At 34.7% G+C, this 18,409-nt stretch overlaps 3 protein-coding genes and 1 long non-coding RNA gene across 4 annotated transcripts; 3 read left to right on the plus strand and 1 right to left on the minus strand.

Annotated features, from left to right (window-relative positions):
* Positions 1 to 3,453: 3,453 nt before the first annotated feature.
* On the minus strand, positions 3,454 to 5,844 carry LOC149130470 (uncharacterized). The gene is made up of 2 exons (XR_016238877.1): positions 5,720 to 5,844; positions 3,454 to 3,782 (listed from the first exon to the last, which is right to left on the minus strand). It is a non-coding gene; the product is annotated as an uncharacterized LOC149130470 (long non-coding RNA).
* Positions 5,845 to 6,956: 1,112 nt separating this feature from the next.
* LOC149130471 (uncharacterized) lies at positions 6,957 to 12,180 on the plus strand. The gene is given in 2 exon segments (XM_089344782.1): positions 6,957 to 7,230; positions 7,233 to 12,180. Coding segments are annotated over 2 exon segments (3,831 nt in total). The 3' UTR covers positions 10,790 to 12,180.
* LOC149130472 (uncharacterized) lies at positions 11,171 to 12,180 on the plus strand. The gene has a single exon (XM_089344781.1). It carries the CDS (start codon positions 11,171 to 11,173, stop codon positions 12,158 to 12,160), a length of 990 nt encoding a protein of 329 aa, XP_089200907.1. The 3' UTR covers positions 12,161 to 12,180.
* Positions 12,181 to 16,553: 4,373 nt separating this feature from the next.
* On the plus strand, positions 16,554 to 17,407 carry LOC149130473 (uncharacterized). Its single transcript, XM_089344822.1, has one exon. It carries the CDS (start codon positions 16,644 to 16,646, stop codon positions 17,385 to 17,387), a length of 744 nt encoding a protein of 247 aa, XP_089200948.1. The 5' UTR covers positions 16,554 to 16,643; the 3' UTR covers positions 17,388 to 17,407.
* The last annotated feature ends 1,002 nt before the right edge of the window (positions 17,408 to 18,409 follow it).

Below are 18,409 nucleotides of genomic sequence, written 5' to 3' on the forward strand. Positions count from 1 at the left end.
TTATTTTTCCAGGGTCTTCAAGAGTGGTGAATGGAAGAAAGGTATTCTCAAAACAAGAGACCTAACATGAATGCATACAGCAGAGAAATCCTCTGCTAAAAGCATCCCAAGGGCCAGATGATGGTGTTGAAAAAGGTGATAGATTAAGTCTGCAACCCAGGGAGGCAACAAAAAAGATTTGAACTCAGATCACAAAGAACCACATTAAATACTACAAGGAATCTTGTCAAATATATAATTCCATGTGACCACCACCTCAGACTGGCATTTTAATTATCGACCCTTGCATAATAAAAATCAAAATTAATCTCAGCATGATTTGAACTCAGCAGACAAAGAGTCAGTATAAATACCACAAGGTATTAAGTCCAACGTTTTAACGACTCTATTAATTGATCTTTTTCTTCTTTCAATCAATGAAATTTTTTAAACTGTTTTTTTTTAAATTTTAATATTAATCTTTGAATATAAATGGAATTGTTCTGGTGATTTCATTTCTATTTTATATCTTGAAGCAAACAAGAAGAATTGTTTAAATATTAAACAATTTGGTGACAACATACATTTTCTCTCTCAGCACATCTTTATCCTACATCAACATTTTAATGTGCAATGCATTAAATATGTTTTCTCACCATCTTCAATATTATTTACAAGATGGATGGCTTCTGAGAATTATTTCACATTGTCTGCAATTATTATAAACTCTATCACAAAACCAATAACAAAGTCCCAAAAATGCCCCTAAAGACATGTCAGATAATAACAACTTATGGGTGGGGTCATGGATAGAATGTCTGACCATAGGGTTACTAGATAAGAATTAACTTTCAGTTAAACATCAACAACAGAAACCATAATTTTAATTCATTTTAAACAAATATATTTGTTACATTTCAAATATTCAGTTTATAAAAATAATTTTAATATTTCAACTTTATAAATTGTATTTTGACGTTATGAAAGTTAAACATTGTATTAAATTTAAAAAGATTATATTTTTGATATATTTTTATAAATTACATTTAAATATTGTATTTGAAGGAATAATTTATGTTATATTTTGGTAAATTTAGAAATATTCTTGGAGATTCCTGTGGAATTATCAACTTGGTTGAGAAATAGAATAGTAATGTTTTTTTTTGTTTTTTTTAAAGTGTAGATTTGTGGATGAGAAAGACATGAATAATAATTGAAGAGGGGGTGTGACATTTATAGAGAGATAGGTTAACAGATTAGATGGTGGTGGTCATGGTGGTGGAGAGATTTCAAGTTATGTATGTAATGTGTGGCTGATGTGTTTTATTCCTTTAGTTATTGAACCATGGCCATGCTTGAGCATTGCCTTCATGCATTTAACTGATCATATTAGCACCAGTATTTCTTTTTTAAGTCTGGTACATATTTTAACTATTTGTGGATCAGCTAGGTTAGGAAATGAAGTTGATGTTTTAATTAAACAGCAAGTACTAACACATTTTTAGCATGATTAAATGATGGAAAGAATATATATATATATATAAAGTGAGAGATAGAGAGATACACACTTGCATACATACATATATACACACACTCTTCACATTTGTGCTTATTTCCTCCTACCGTTTTATAAACTATAAAAAATGTGTCCAGGATTTCAAATACTTTTACAAGAAGAGAAAGTTCATATTTTCTTGAACAATCTCAAAAATATTTGATGAATTCTAAAGAAAGAAAATGTAAATTCTATTTAAGGACAAAAAGTTTTAGATTTTATGTTTCATGGAAAATTCAAAATTTGTAAATCAATTTTACAGAAATAGAAGCAAAGAAATCAAATAGATACGTAATTGTGTCTCTATTTTTGTCACACCAACATTGCTTGGCAACCAATGTTGGTGTGTTTACATCCCTGTAACTTAGAAGTTCATCAAAAGAGACCAATAGAATAAGTACTAGGCTTACAAAGAATAAATCCTGGGATCCATTTGTTTGACTAAAGGCAGTGCTCCAGTATGACCACAGTCAAATGAGTGAAACAAGTACAAGAGTAAAAGAATATATATATATATATATATATATATATATATATATATATATATATATATATATATATATATACACACACACACACACATAATGCATACATGTTAATGTAAAAGAGGGGAAATAAAATGTTGAAGTTGATATTTAAAAGGGGACAGTGAATATGAGAGAAAGAGAGAGAGAGAGAGAGATGTAAGTAAAAGAAGAGAAGGACATATGAAGGATACAAAATAGGAAAGGTAGGGTTGTCATCATCATCATCATCATCATTATTATTATTATTATTACTATTACATTAGTATTGTTGTTGTAATTGTTTTTTTAATTTTATTTATTATTATTATTATTATTATTGTTATTATTATTATTATTATTATTATTATTATTATTATTATTATTATTTGGGCGGTGAGCTGGCAGAATCGTTAGCACGCTGGGCCAAATGCTTGCCAGTATTTTGTTTGCCGCTACGTTCTGAGTTCAAATTCCACCAAGGTCGACTTTGCCTTTCATCCTTTTGGGGTCGATTCAATAAGTACCAGTTATGCACTGGGGTCAATGTAATTTACTAGTCCCCTAACCCCAAATTTCAGGCCTTGTGCCTATAGCAAGAAAGGATTATTATTATTATTATTATTATTTACCAAAACTGCTGCTACTGCTACTACTACTACTATTACTACTACAAAGAGCTGGCAGAACTGTCAGGATGCAAAGCAAAATGTTGAGCAGCATTTTGTTCATCTTTACATTCTGAATTCAAATTCCACCAAGGTTGACTTAGCCTTTCATCCTTTTGGGATTGATAAATTAAGTACTAGCTGAGTACTGGGGTCAGTGTAATAGACTGGCCCCTTCCTTGAACTTGCTGGCCTTGTGCCAAAACTTGAAATCATTTTCATTGCATTAAAAAAAATAAAAGAAATCATTATTATTATTATTATCATCATCATTATTATTATTATTATTATTATTATTATTATTATTATTATTATTATTATTATTATTATTATTATTATTATTATTATTATTATTAATTAATTAATTAATGTGATGAACAAGCAGAATCGTTACAAAATGCTTTGCATCATTTCTTACAAGTTTACGTTTTGAGTTCAAATTCTGCCAAGGTGGACTTTGCCTCTTGTCCTTTTGGGATTGATAAAATAAGAACCAGTTAGGGGCTGGGGTCAATGCAATTGACTAGCCCCCACACCTAAAATTTCAGGATTATTATTATTATCTTCAAAATATCACCAAAAAATAAGATTGGGTCATGGCTGTAGGGTTAAGGAATTCACTTCAAAACCTTGTGGTCTCGGGTTCAGTCCCACTTTGCAGCACCTTAAAGTAACTTCTGCTAATGTTCCCGGTTGACCCAAGCCTTGCAAGTGCATTTCATACATGGAACTGATAAATCCTATGGTATATATATGTGTGTGTGTATATTCATGTGTGCATATCTACATTTGTACTTGTATGTGTATGCATGTGTGTGTGTGTGCGTGTGTGTGTGTGCGTGCACACATGTCTGCCCATGTCCCCTTGTCTTGTCATCAGCTGCTAATTATAAACAAATGTCCCGTCACACAAACAGTGTCGTTTGTTTGCAGTGTTCCACCAGAAAACATATCCAACCATTGTGTTGTTCATGTTTGAAGAACTTGGTGAAATACTCTCTTGCTTGTAACCAGGTGAGGATTGGTGACCTTCATCGAGTGTAGTCATACACTTGACTGAGTGGGACTCACAAGAACCTGGCAAGAAACAAAACAAAATTATCAGAGGGAAAATAGAGAAGAGAAAATACATCATCTGATGTATTATAAAGGTTTTGACATCCATTTTCCCAAACTGGCATGGGTAGGACAGTTGAAGAGGAAGCAGTGAGCCAGAGGACATTGGTGAGCTCCAATGAAAGATTTGGCAAGATTTCTACAGTTGGATGATCTTCCTAACACCAAATGCACATACACACATGTGTGTGTGTGTGTGTATGAATGTATAAACATGGGTTTACTTATGTTTGATTGTACATCTGATTTTGCATGCTAGCATGGGTTAGATGAATATATTATTGCAGCATTGTTTTACAGACAGACAGCCTTCCTATTGCTCACCCAAAACCATTTTGCAACAACAAAAGTTCTTATTTCCCATGTCTTCCAAGGAGGGGGTGATTGGTTGACAGATGTGTCTGCTTGGAGCAACTTAAAACAGATTGCAAACATAAACAAATGCACAGACACCTACACACACACACATACTCAGCTCGAGTTCACTGCTTCCTGTAGCAGAAACAGCTGGAAGCTAATGGAAGTGATTACATAACTCATCTTCTTTTGTTGTTCATTGATTCATATCTATAAACATACATATATACATACACAGACACAAACATTTATACATGGGTATGTGAAGGTATATTCATATAATTACATGTGTGTCTATGTATATGTGTATGTATGTGTATATATATATACATGTGTGTGTGTGTGTGTGTGTGTGAGTGTATAATATATATTAATATACACATATACATATATATAATATATATATATTAATATTTAGCAGAAGTAACAGAGTGACCCAAGATCCAAAAAGTTTCGTTTATTAGCATTTATCAAACTAGTTCTTTGGAGGTAAATTCCCAAACCACCAAAGAACTAGTTCGTTGAGTCCCTACTGCCATGCCCCTATTACCCCTACCCCTATCTTTCATCTCTCAAGCTCTCTCTCTCTTCTTTTTACTCTGCTATCTTATTGTTGTGACAAGGTATATGTGAAACCAAGAGATTGAGGAGAACCTTTACTTTTGTCAAGGACATGGCAATCGTCTCTAGTGACGGTGCCATAAGATGCACCCAGTGCACATTGTGCAGTGGTTGGTGTCAGGAAGAGCATCCAGCTGTAGAAAGAAAACCAGAAAATGTAACTTCAGGCAAGACATTCTTTTAACCATCCAACCCATTCCAGCATGGAAAGTGGGGGTAAAATGATGATGATCATATACATACGGACATATGGATGTATAAATATACATATGTGCATCTTTGTGTATATATTATACATATTCTTTCATATATATGTATGTGTATATAAATACATATACAATTAGATTAAAGTCTAATATAATTATTATCAGAGTTTTTGTAGGTTTTTCTTCCCCCAAAATAAACCAAGTAGAATGGCACAAGTGAAACATAAACACTAATTCCAATTTAATTTTACAGTTGAAATATTTGCAATTATCTGGTTTTCTCTTTATAAACTTTGTTGTCAACAACAACACCAATAACAACAACATAGCCTTATCCAGCTTTTTCCAAAAATATGTTCTTGTTTAGTCCATGTATATTCAAAGAGCTGACATCCTGAAGAAGGTCACTTTTACTTTTCATTCCTCCTGGGGTCAATAAAGTAACAGTCATTATTTTATAGACCAAGGAGGAGGTGGAGGATCATTCTGATGATGATGAGTCACTAGAATGACATTAATCACCCCACTAATATTTCCTAATCCACCTCATTAAACCCCCAATACTTCATAATAAACTACACCAAGTTATATCTCCTCACCTAACACAAAACAAAACACACTTCCCCTGCCAAACCCCTTTTTCATACAAACACATCTTTCTCATTGCTATCCAAACATTGTCCCTTATATTAGAGATAATTTAGATGAACCTACCTTTCATTAATTAAGCTTATTCATTAACCAATCTTTATCTCAATCAGGAACAAATAATAATGATCCTCTCAACATGCTGTGTATCAGTGTGATTATATGAAAGCCCATCTTTTGATAAGCTTTCCAAGTTTAATCAATGTTGTCTATGATAATTGTGTGGATTATATTGGAATGTTGAGAGATTTACAGCATTTGTCAGGTTAAGAACCAGTTTCAACTCCAGCTTTATTGATATCTCTTAATCCAGGTAAATATGATGGAAACCAAGCCAACCATGACGGTCCCATCATTTGCAGTGCATATAATTCTTATTCCTGATTTGTAGGGATGTGGTATTTCATTATGCAACCATAAATTACTGTAAAATATAATATTAAATCGTTTTATAAGTCAACACCACATTCTACTGTGTTAGCAGTGTTTTTCATATTATTCTATTGATATTCCATAGAAATTATAGTTGGCTCTGATTTTTAGCTAAACCGTTTCGTATTGAGATGTCAGATGTAAACAAGCAATGAGATAAACAACAAGAACAAACAACAAATGTTTTTGTCTTTGATCTCATTGTTTGTTTCCGTGTGACGTTTAGATATGAAATGTTGTAGCAGGAAATCAGTCCTGGCTATAATTTCTATTGATAATATCTGTAGAAATAACCTCAACAAAATATTTATATTCCTTCTTACTACAGAACTTTTCACCATCACTTATATTCAGTCAATAAAGATAATGGTGTATTTATATCTTCAAGTTGTATTTCTAAAATGATTATTCCATTGAAAATAGTTTAAATGTTTAACTTCACTGTCAAATAATCAATTTTTTAAAATATATTTAATGAAATGTGTGTTTTCCTTGAAATTGTTTGAACGAATCAAGTAAATATTATTTTATCAAAAGCTTTTCACAAAACTAATAAAGTTTTCATTCTATTTCAGCTTTGTTGTAAAAAATTTGTGAATTTTGAAGAGATAAATTGTATTCGAAAGGAAGAAGACAAAATCAGGAGAAAAGAATATATTTAACAGAACAAGATAATAATTTTATATTCATAAAACGGAGAAGATTAACGAAGAAAACAAAATGTTGGCTCTCATTCCTGCCACAGACTGTGATATAACATCGATTTATAGGGAAACTACACCAATTTTTTCCCAAATATTACATACACAAAACACAAAAAAAACCAGAAGAACAGGAAACAAAAGACACAAAGAAATCTGAAGAATGGGAAATGTCCATGTTACCAACTTTTTTTCATATTGTGACATGTTACCGAACAATAATCAAAATAGACCACATCAATACGTTTATAGATTATGTAAAAGATGAATGTAATCACATGGACTCCATGGGTTTAGATGGATCTTGTATTTTACGTAAAATCAAACGTAAAATGCAAAGATTTCTGAAATATGCAAAACAAAATAATGATTTTGTTCACCAAAACCTTGATTGGTTTCAACAAAGACTCTTTGACATTTATGTCACCTGTAACCCATACAACCACCAAAAATAGCAATAAAATATCGTCCTCTTTGCTCAGTTGTGACCAGAGAAGCAAAGATTGAGGAATCTGGAGAAGAATGTGACAAACTCACAATATCCAATATTATTGTAATACAGGGGGGAGTGATTACCTATTCCCACCATTGTATGACAATATGTTGTGTGACAAGAGACGGTGACAGAAATGATGTCCATTGTCCATCTTCTGTCACCAGTTTCACCAGAATTGGTCAAGACATGGTTCTAGCAACCCTCCCCTTCCAAGAAATGATTCTCATTATCAGCCCCACAATTTTCGAGATTAAAAAGATACAGTTGGGGTTGTATATGGTGAGTTACTTGGAACATTCTACACTTATAGGTGTAGAAATGTTTGGTAAGACAGTTTACCAAATTGATTGGGAGAGTAGTAGAATTATAGACCAATTCATTACCAAAGAAACACCTACAGATATTGCTGTAGGGGTCCACAATATACTTTTAATTACATTTTCCAGTATTAACATAGTAATCTGTTACAATATGGATGGCCAACAGTTATGGGAGGTAGAGACCCATTCTCTGCACCTCCCAAGTAAAATCTCTCTCTACCAAAGCTATTTCTATGTCCTCCAGGGACAAATTATTTACAGGATTTCGGCTAAAGGTGGTGTGACAAAGAGGGACATTGGCAGGAAATGCCACTCTATTTCTGTTGGTAAAGATACCATTTTGGTAACAGATTATTTTGGCAAACCACATGCCATTCAAATAAATAAAGACTTTTGGCCCAAACTGTCATACAACCACCAGTTACATACCCCCAGCTTGAAAGACTATATTGATATTAAGGATTTCTACAACATTACAAATATTCTACCTATGTCTACATCTTCTATATTAATAATTTACAAAAACAAGAAAGCTAAACTATTCACTGATAATGGGGAAATAATTAACCAAAATAATTTAGTTTTCCTTGAGCTTCCTTCTTTCTCTTGTAGAATAAACGCAAACAGATTCCTGGTATTTTATCGTGAAATGAAAAGATTTCAGTGTATCACCTGTCCTGAACTAAGAAAAGGCCCTTTAATAAAGGTCCAAACTGATTACATGAAAATATGTCATATTGTATCAAATAAGTGTTTAGCTGTGACCACCACTAAAAACAAAAATGAGATCCATATCCTTTTGATCAACGAAGATAAAGTTGACATTGACAAAAGAATTTCTCTGGGACATTCTAATGTCGCCATTGCTGCAACTCCAATTAATTTTGTAGTCGTAGATGGAAGGGAAAATAAAATGGTATTTTATTCCACATGTGGTGAAGAACTTTTTCAAAAATACCTTCCATTCTATGGCTACCCTCATCACATCTACTCTGATAATGTTTATTTTTATGTCCTCTTCAAGAGACACTCTATTCTGATATGTTATGATATATATGGAGAAATGAAATGGCAGTGGCAACTGCCTTTCCCTGTTCACTCTCACATTGCTGTTTTCCAAGGGACTGTTTATCTACCGGACACTCAACTCAACAGGGTCCTTCTTTACAAGTATCAGGACCGGCCGTCTGGCTGTTGTTTACACCTGAAAAATCCTTATATCAGAAATCTAAATCTACGACTCAAAGAAAAGGAGAAAGACAAAAAACTTGTCATTGGCGAAATATGTAATCTGGCGAATGGACAGTTGGTGGTGTCTGACATCAACCATGATTGCTTGTTATACATTTCTAATGAAGGAGACATTGTGTCGGGATTATCTCTGCCGTCTCCAGCTACGGATATATGTCGATGGGATTCTAATCATATAGGTGTCACATTACCCCTACAGAAACAATTAAGGGTCATTGGAAACCTATCAAAGACAGTGAGAAGTGTATCATTAAGGCAGCCTTATGTACGGGTGTGTAAGATGGGTGAAGGTGAAATTGTTTGTTATTGTGATAAACCATCACATTTAGATATTTTAGCCATCAATTATGATAATCAAGTTGAAACAATTAAGACAATTAATATCCCTTTTCTAGTAAAAGCATTAGCAATAGAAAATGAAACACAAAAGCTATTAATTGTTACTAAGAGAAAAGCTTTTCAGTACAACACTAGAAGAGGTGGTGGTGGTCATGGCATTCGTCAGATGGTCCCCAGTGTTTTAATGTCCCAAGTGAAACGTCCCCCCAATCTCTACGGTGGATCTATTGACCAAATGTTTGTGTATCTTGTAGACAGCAGCCGTATGTTTGCTATAAACGATCATAATTTGTTGGTTAATGATCTCGTTACAAATAATCAACTTAATTATTATATCGACCTGGTAGATGTATTTTCCAGAAACATTTCTCTCAGTGAAATGTTGTCTTCCTCTTTATATCTACAGGATCTGACAGTTTCTGATAAAGGCAGACGTATTCCTCTCCCTCAACATTTGGGAAACGAAGGACCAGTGAGGATTAAATCTTTGGTTATAACTGAAAATAATCTGATTGCAGGATGGGACAGGAAGAATAGAAACATGAAGATATTCACATTGGATGGTCAACTTTTGGATTCAATCAAATCGAATGTTTATCAGAATATTAAAATGTGTCGATGGCAGTCAAACAAACTGGTCATTACGAATTTGGATCATTATTATGATGATGATGTTGATTACGATGATAAATACCAACTGTTGACATTAAAAGTGGAATTTCCATTGTCGTTGGTAATTTACCAAACGAGAAATAAATATAAATGTGTGGCTTCTTTATCAAACAATCAACTGGTTTTTAGTAAATGGGGAGATGGAAGTCATTTGTATTTTGTGGATATGGATGAAATACATTCGAGTGTGGAGGAAATAAAACAAATAGACATACCTGAACCATTAATATGGAGAGACGAATATGGAAATTATTATTCTAATGACATCAAGGATATTAAAGTTACTGCTGAAGATGTCATCATTGTCTTCCACAGAAGATTCATCATTTTCTTCAACAGTGATGGTCAATATTTACATTCAGTCAGACACTATATGTGGTGTTATTTTGGTTATGACATGATGACAATTGATGACAGTTTTTTGTACATTCATGGTGAATGGGAGAAACATTTAGGTTCATCTCGATATAAAAACATCTTCTGTTTGACCCAGGATGGGGAATACAAGAGAATATTTTTAAATGAAAGAATTTATAAAGATGGAGTAGAATTCTCCAGTATAGACTGTAAAGGACCAAGGTTTGTTGGAAGCCCCTGGAGGGGAAGGAATGAATTGTATGTTGAAGGGTTGTTTATGGTGAATCGAGAAAGGTTCCCGGTTGCTCGTTTACAAACAGACGAATTTCCTGTTCAAGTAAAAGATTTTGATATTTCTGATGAAGGAAAGACAGTTGTGTGTGAAAAAGCCAATAATGGAAATGTTAAAATATTTGATGAAGACGGGGAGCTGCTATGTCACAGAAATGTGGCAAGTTTAGTTGGTGGTGTGTGTTTTACACAAGGAAAACACATAATGGCCACGGTTCCCAAAAGAAAAGAAATATTTCAACTGAATGGAAAAGATTTGAAGAACTCTAAAGCTTAGACAAGTCTCATCCCTTATGGTGTAATATGGAGAAAAGTGGGGGGTATTTACTGGTGTCAACATATTGAATTGATTGAATGTCATTGCATAAAGATTGATGGGGACCAAGTGAAGGTTCTGGAATCTGTGTCGTTATTAAATCTTGATTCTGGTCTTTGTTTCCCTTCCATTACATCTCAGACAAACAAGGAAATATTCAGTAATGAATTAATTAATAAATTGGAATACAGAGGAGGAGATGGAGATGGAGGAAGAAGAGGTGAATCAGGTGAAATAATTAATAAAGGTAGATTAAAGGTGAGATGTGGTAATTACATAGCGGAGATTAATAATTCAGGAATTGATGAAATATCAGTGAGGAGACTTCCATATAGAACAGCAATGGTCCCTTTTTCCATTCCTGCATTCGAGGAACCTGTTTGTTATGATTATAGGGACATTAGGGACCAGAACAGTAAACTAATTAAGTTAGATGAGAATGTGAGTGTGTTGATGTTTCGAGAAAGTTTCACATTAATCAGAACAACAACAACAACAGTGGACATACTTCAACATGAACAACAAGAAGAACCACTGGACATTTGTCGGTGGACAGATGAATGTTTCATTGTCGCCTTTGGGAGAGAAATGAGGGTCTTCAACAGGGATCTCTGTCGTTTAAAAACCATCAGAACTGAGAAATACTACAACAGGATTTATAAATACAAGGACAATCAACTCGTGTGTGGTGGTCATTATATTAGAGACATGACTCAAGAAGAGAGAGAAGAGAAATACAGAAGAATATGGGAGAACAACAAGGATTACTATTATTGGAAAGACCCCGACATCTTTGACTCTTATTATGTGGATGTGGTTGATATGGAAGATGGGAAATGTAAAGATGAAGTGTGTTGGGGGGAGATGGGGAGAAAGGGAAGGTTTGAGGGAGATGAAGGGGTGGATGATGTGGGAGTCACATCTTTTGGTGATGTTGTTGTTGTGAGGAGGGAGGAGTTTGGATGGTGGAAAGATTTGTGTTTTGTGGAATGGTTCAGGGAAAAGTCTTTGGTGAGGAGGATAAGAACAGAAGGAAGATATATTAGTGAGGAATATTATATTCCAAGACCTCATTTAACCATAAATGGTGAATGTGTTTATATAAGAGATAGAAGAAACAATATTTACAAAATACCTGGACATATTGAAGAGGAAACATCTGAAGATGAAGAAATCCTGATATTTGAAGATAATCCAAAATATTTACTCCTCAGTTGGGATGAAAATGAAGTCTTTGAAGTTCTTGGTTTGGATGTTTCAGAAAATTCTTTGATGGTTTTTGGAATTATTCTTGGACTTCAATCTTTTGCTTTTTTCTATTTTGACAAATAAATATTTCCAGAAATATTAAACTTCATCTTCATTATTATTATTATTATTGTAAATGGGTTCACCTGGGAATCGAACCTGCATCGCATACATTGCATTCTACACATTCCTCATGTGTGTGTATATATGTATATATGTGTGTTTATATACAAGTGAGTGTGTATATATATGTGTGTGTTTATATATGCATATGTGTTTATATATATATGTGTGTGTGTATATATGTATGTGTTTATATATACATGTTTGTGTGAGTGTGTATATATGTATATATGTGTGTGTGTGTATATGCATGTTTGTGTGTGTATAACCGCCGACACTGTTTCCCTTCAAAATGGGGGGAGTTTATCCTGTTCAGGCTTTATTATTAGCATTATTCTGCGATTGAGAATTTAAAATCACTTCTTTAACTTTCTAAGACATCTCAAAGCTTCTGAAAGCAACCTTCGTTTGTTTGTTTACGTTCATCGTAATTTGAATTTATATACATACAATATATATACATATATATATATATACACACGTATATATATATATGTATATATATGTATGTATACGCATGCATGTATGTATAATGTATGTCTGGTGGCAAACCAGTGACTTTCGTATCATTCATTCTCCATTGAAAAGCAGACGACCGAAAGCAACAACGGAAACATCAGCAGCAGCAGCAGACGACAACCGCCACCACCACCACCACCACAACCACCCCCACCGCCTGCTACCACCACCACCAGCGCCGTCGAATCCTCCACCACCACCACCTCCATCGCCGACTGCCACGACGATGACGACGACTACACCCACCACCACCGACGCCGCCGATTGCCACTACCATCATCATCATCATCATCATCACCACCACCGCCGCCGACTACCCCCACCACCGTCGCACCCACCACCACCACCACCATCACCGTTGTGTGTGCGTGTGTGCAGTCTGCATCTGACAGTTTTTAACGTTTAATAATAAGATTGTTGTTGTTGTTGCAGTGACCTTTCAACTGCACACACGCACAAACATTGCCTTTCCTCCTCGCAGGGTTGTTGTTGTTGTTGTTGGGGTTCATACAAAATAGAAGGACACTTTAAGAAGCATTTATTAAAAGCTTTCCCATAGCTGGTCATTTTCCATGCTAGAAATAGAAACCAAGTCACTTCAAATTCACTTTATTTTTCATATAAAATTTGAAGGACAGTTAAGACCCTTTTTATAAATGAAGTCGGCCTGTATAAAATCTCATTTCATGCTAGAAAGAGCTACCAAAACCGTCACATTTTAGTTTTATAACAAATAAAAATCGAAGGACAATTTACAAAGCATCCATGTCAAATATTCTTCTATAGATGGCCTAACATAATGCTAGAAATAACAGCCAAATACTCTTAAATGTGTATCGTTTTTCATAAAAAAGTGAAGGACACTTTCAGAAGCAACTCTAAAAATATTGTCCTGGGGCGGTTTAAGTGTAATCTTAATATATAAATCTGAAATTGTGTGTTTGTGTGAAGCCTTTTTGAAAGTTTATAGAAATCCACATTTTCCACTTTTTCGTAAAAAATTTTACATCAATGGAATTTTCTCGATCTGAACTTTCCAGTGCAGTAATTAGATTTTTTAAATTCCGTTTACTTTGTGTGATTTAAGGGAGATTTGGCTGTTGTTTCTAGCAACTTTTATATTTCATCGCTGCTACCTGGAACGCCATTCTTACACACGCGCTCAACATAAAAATATAGAGAGTAAGAGTAAAAGAGGGAGAGAGAGAGAGAGAGAAAGTGATACATACAACGTCATAGATTAAACTTTCATCTCAGTATTCTTTACCTATTTTTCATAACATAGATACATAAAAACACACACAACCACACATACATGACCTGTGACAACAACATACACATTGCTCTCAATCTCTATCCATTTCTCCTCCTCTTCCTCTCTCGCTCTCTCAAACGTATACACGTGCAAGTAAACACAGTCATTCACATCGTGGTATATTTACAAAACATTGATGGCATAACTACAGAGTTGTATCCCCCAACTTTGGAAGGTCATAACTTTCATAAAAATGAATATTTATTTATGAAATTTTCTATGCATATATTATTTATTATGTCGATTCCAAATATACAAAAATTTTCGGTGAAAGTGTTTTGGAAGGGGGTGGGGTACAATATTCGGAAATTCCACTTAAATTCCTCTTAACCTCCAGGAAAATGAATATTTTTTCATAAAATTTTGTACAAATGTACCTTGATGTATGTACATTTCAAGCATGTAGGAATTTTGAAGGAAACAACTGCAGGTTATTTTTGAGAAGTGTTCCCCACTCGGTGGTGTTTCGGAGCAAGTCGTCCATATTTGTTTCATTTTTCTCTATTATGTGCTTATGTGCATCCTTAGATTTCTAATGAAGTAATAGGCAGTGAAGAGAAGCAGTCATAAGAAAACTTTTAACTACCCCTATTCCTTTCTCTCCCCCTCTCTACCTCTTCCTCTCTCGCTCTCTCAAAAGCATACACGTGCAAGTACACAATCATTCAGTAAAATATAACTCATGTTCGTCAATGTTTTGTAAATTTACCACGATTTTCACTAGGGTGTTAGGGTTAGGGTTTTAGGGTCAGGGTTAGGGTTTAGGATTAGGGTTAGGGTTTAGGGTTAGTGTTAGGATTAGGTTTAGGATTAGGGTTGGGTAATCGTGCGGATGTTAATCTGAAAAATTACAGATATGTGAAAAGTATCGACCCTGCCATCTATTATAACTTTTGTTGTTCTGTTTAATATATACATAGATTATGCCTCCAAAGAAGAGAGTTTGCTGGGGAAAGACAGCAACCGGTTTAAAATGACAGCAACAGACTGCAGTAATGCACCACATTCCAGAAGCTATTTTGAACATAATGCAAAATGGTGCATCAACATCTTCTGCCCAATCTGATAGAATTCTGGCAAAACTGTGTAGCAACAGATCGCCAGCAATTGCTTCATCAGAAATTGCCGTCCTAGCTCCTGCTAAAAGGGATTACCCTGCTATGTATAATCAGGGCAGCACAAAAAGTTGTTTTGCACAAGCATTTCTATAGCCAATTACACGGATGAAATTTACGTATGCTTAATAATTTTACGCAAAACAGCCTTCAGACTTTCCCTATTAATTTCATCGTCTTTTGAATTATGAACATATTTACATCATAAGGGTTTTTTCGTTGTAAGGCTTTCTGTTTTTAGTTGATTTTCAGCTAGCAAGACTTATCGTAGATGGCGTAATAAGTCACACCCGGACAAGGTCGGGTTATACTGCTAGTATATTATAAAAGTATGCATCTATGAGTTTTATGCGTTTAAAAAACATAGCAAAGACATGTGTGTGTATATGTGGGTTTATATCAATATACATGTGTATAAATGTTCCTTTATGGTGTATATGCTTCTTCCCTAAGAACTGGCAGAAAAATGGATATTCTTCATGGAATTTCCTACAAATATGCTTCACATGCTGTAGATTCCGATTAATATGGGCATTTATTGGAAAAACCATTTTTTTTTCTTTCATAACAAAAGGCGAATCTTGTGAATTTTCTAAAACTGCTTTTCCCACCCAGGGACAAACGGTTTTCACAATGAATTCCGATTGAATCGGAATCTAAACCATCCGAAGAATATTTGTAGAAAATTTCATTAAAAAAATACCCATTTTCATGAAAGTTATGAAGGGGAAAAATGTCGTAGAAGTTTCATTAGAAAATATCCATTTTCCGGGAAGTTATGAGGAAACAAAGTCGATGGGGTGTACATCTGTACTTATGCCCCAAAGTCAGTGGGGCACAATTCTGTTGTTATGCCGAAATATTTATAAAAGAGGATGTATATAAAATTGTGTAGAAACGTATGTGTGTATATATATGTTTGTGTATAAATTATACATGTATATGATTAAGTTTCAAAAAGAAATATCACAAGATATTAGAATATTTAATGTATTGGATAATTTCCGACTCTATTCTATAGGATTGCCGATACATTAATATAGACGTAAATATATAACCTAAAATTATATACACAGGAAAGCAGAATATTATATATGCATACATATTTATATATACACTCAGATATATATACACCTGCAGACATATACATACAATTATACATTCTTATACAAAGCTTTCTTGCACACACATAAGCATTCAGTCCCACTGAGTGGCACCTTGAGCAAGTGTCTTCTACGATAGCCTTGGCTCGACCAAAGCCTTCTGAGAGGATTTGGTAGACGGAAACTGAAAGAAGCCCGTTGTATGTTTGCGTTTGGCCCCGAACATCGTAACTTAGCGATTCGGCAAAAGTCACCGATACAATAAGTACAAAGAATAAATCCGGGATCAGTCTGTCCGTCTAGAGGTGGTGCTCCAGCATGAACAACAAGAAGAACCACTGGACATTTGTCGGTGGACAGATGAATGTTTCATTGTCGCCTTTGGGAGAGAAATGAGGGTCTTCAACAGGGATCTCTGTCGTTTAAAAACCATCAGAACTGAGAAATACTACAACAGGATTTATAAATACAAGGACAATCAACTCGTGTGTGGTGGTCATTATATTAGAGACATGACTCAAGAAGAGAGAGAAGAGAAATACAGAAGAATATGGGAGAACAACAAGGATTACTATTATTGGAAAGACCCCGACATCTTTGACTCTTATTATGTGGATGTGGTTGATATGGAAGATGGGAAATGTAAAGATGAAGTGTGTTGGGGGGAGATGGGGAGAAAGGGAAGGTTTGAGGGAGATGAAGGGGTGGATGATGTGGGAGTCACATCTTTTGGTGATGTTGTTGTTGTGAGGAGGGAGGAGTTTGGATGGTGGAAAGATTTGTGTTTTGTGGAATGGTTCAGGGAAAAGTCTTTGGTGAGGAGGATAAGAACAGAAGGAAGATATATTAGTGAGGAATATTATATTCCAAGACCTCATTTAACCATAAATGGTGAATGTGTTTATATAAGAGATAGAAGAAACAATATTTACAAAATACCTGGACATATTGAAGAGGAAACATCTGAAGATGAAGAAATCCTGATATTTGAAGATAATCCAAAATATTTACTCCTCAGTTGGGATGAAAATGAAGTCTTTGAAGTTCTTGGTTTGGATGTTTCAGAAAATTCTTTGATGGTTTTTGGAATTATTCTTGGACTTCAATCTTTTGCTTTTTTCTATTTTGACAAATAAATATTTCCAGAAATATTAAACTTCATCTTCATTATTATTATTATTATTGTAAATGGGTTCACCTGGGAATCGAACCTGCATCGCATACATTGCATTCTACACATTCCTCATGTGTGTGTATATATGTATATATGTGTGTTTATATACAAGTGAGTGTGTATATATATGTGTGTGTTTATATATGCATATGTGTTTATATATATATGTGTGTGTGTATATATGTATGTGTTTATATATACATGTTTGTGTGAGTGTGTATATATGTATATATGTGTGTGTGTGTATATGCATGTTTGTGTGTGTATAACCGCCGACACTGTTTCCCTTCAAAATGGGGGGAGTTTATCCTGTTCAGGCTTTATTATTAGCATTATTCTGCGATTGAGAATTTAAAATCACTTCTTTAACTTTCTAAGACATCTCAAAGCTTCTGAAAGCAACCTTCGTTTGTTTGTTTACGTTCATCGTAATTTGAATTTATATACATACAATATATATACATATATATATATATACACACGTATATATATATATGTATATATATGTATGTATACGCATGCATGTATGTATAATGTATGTCTGGTGGCAAACCAGTGACTTTCGTATCATTCATTCTCCATTGAAAAGCAGACGACCGAAAGCAACAACGGAAACATCAGCAGCAGCAGCAGACGACAACCGCCACCACCACCACCACCACAACCACCCCCACCGCCTGCTACCACCACCACCAGCGCCGTCGAATCCTCCACCACCACCACCTCCATCGCCGACTGCCACGACGATGACGACGACTACACCCACCACCACCGACGCCGCCGATTGCCACTACCATCATCATCATCATCATCATCACCACCACCGCCGCCGACTACCCCCACCACCGTCGCACCCACCACCACCACCACCATCACCGTTGTGTGTGCGTGTGTGCAGTCTGCATCTGACAGTTTTTAACGTTTAATAATAAGATTGTTGTTGTTGTTGCAGTGACCTTTCAACTGCACACACGCACAAACATT

Source organism: Octopus bimaculoides, chromosome 28 (assembly GCF_046866305.1).
Source record: "Octopus bimaculoides isolate indiv1 chromosome 28, ASM4686630v1, whole genome shotgun sequence".
Lineage (NCBI taxonomy): Eukaryota > Metazoa > Mollusca > Cephalopoda > Octopoda > Octopodidae > Octopus > Octopus bimaculoides.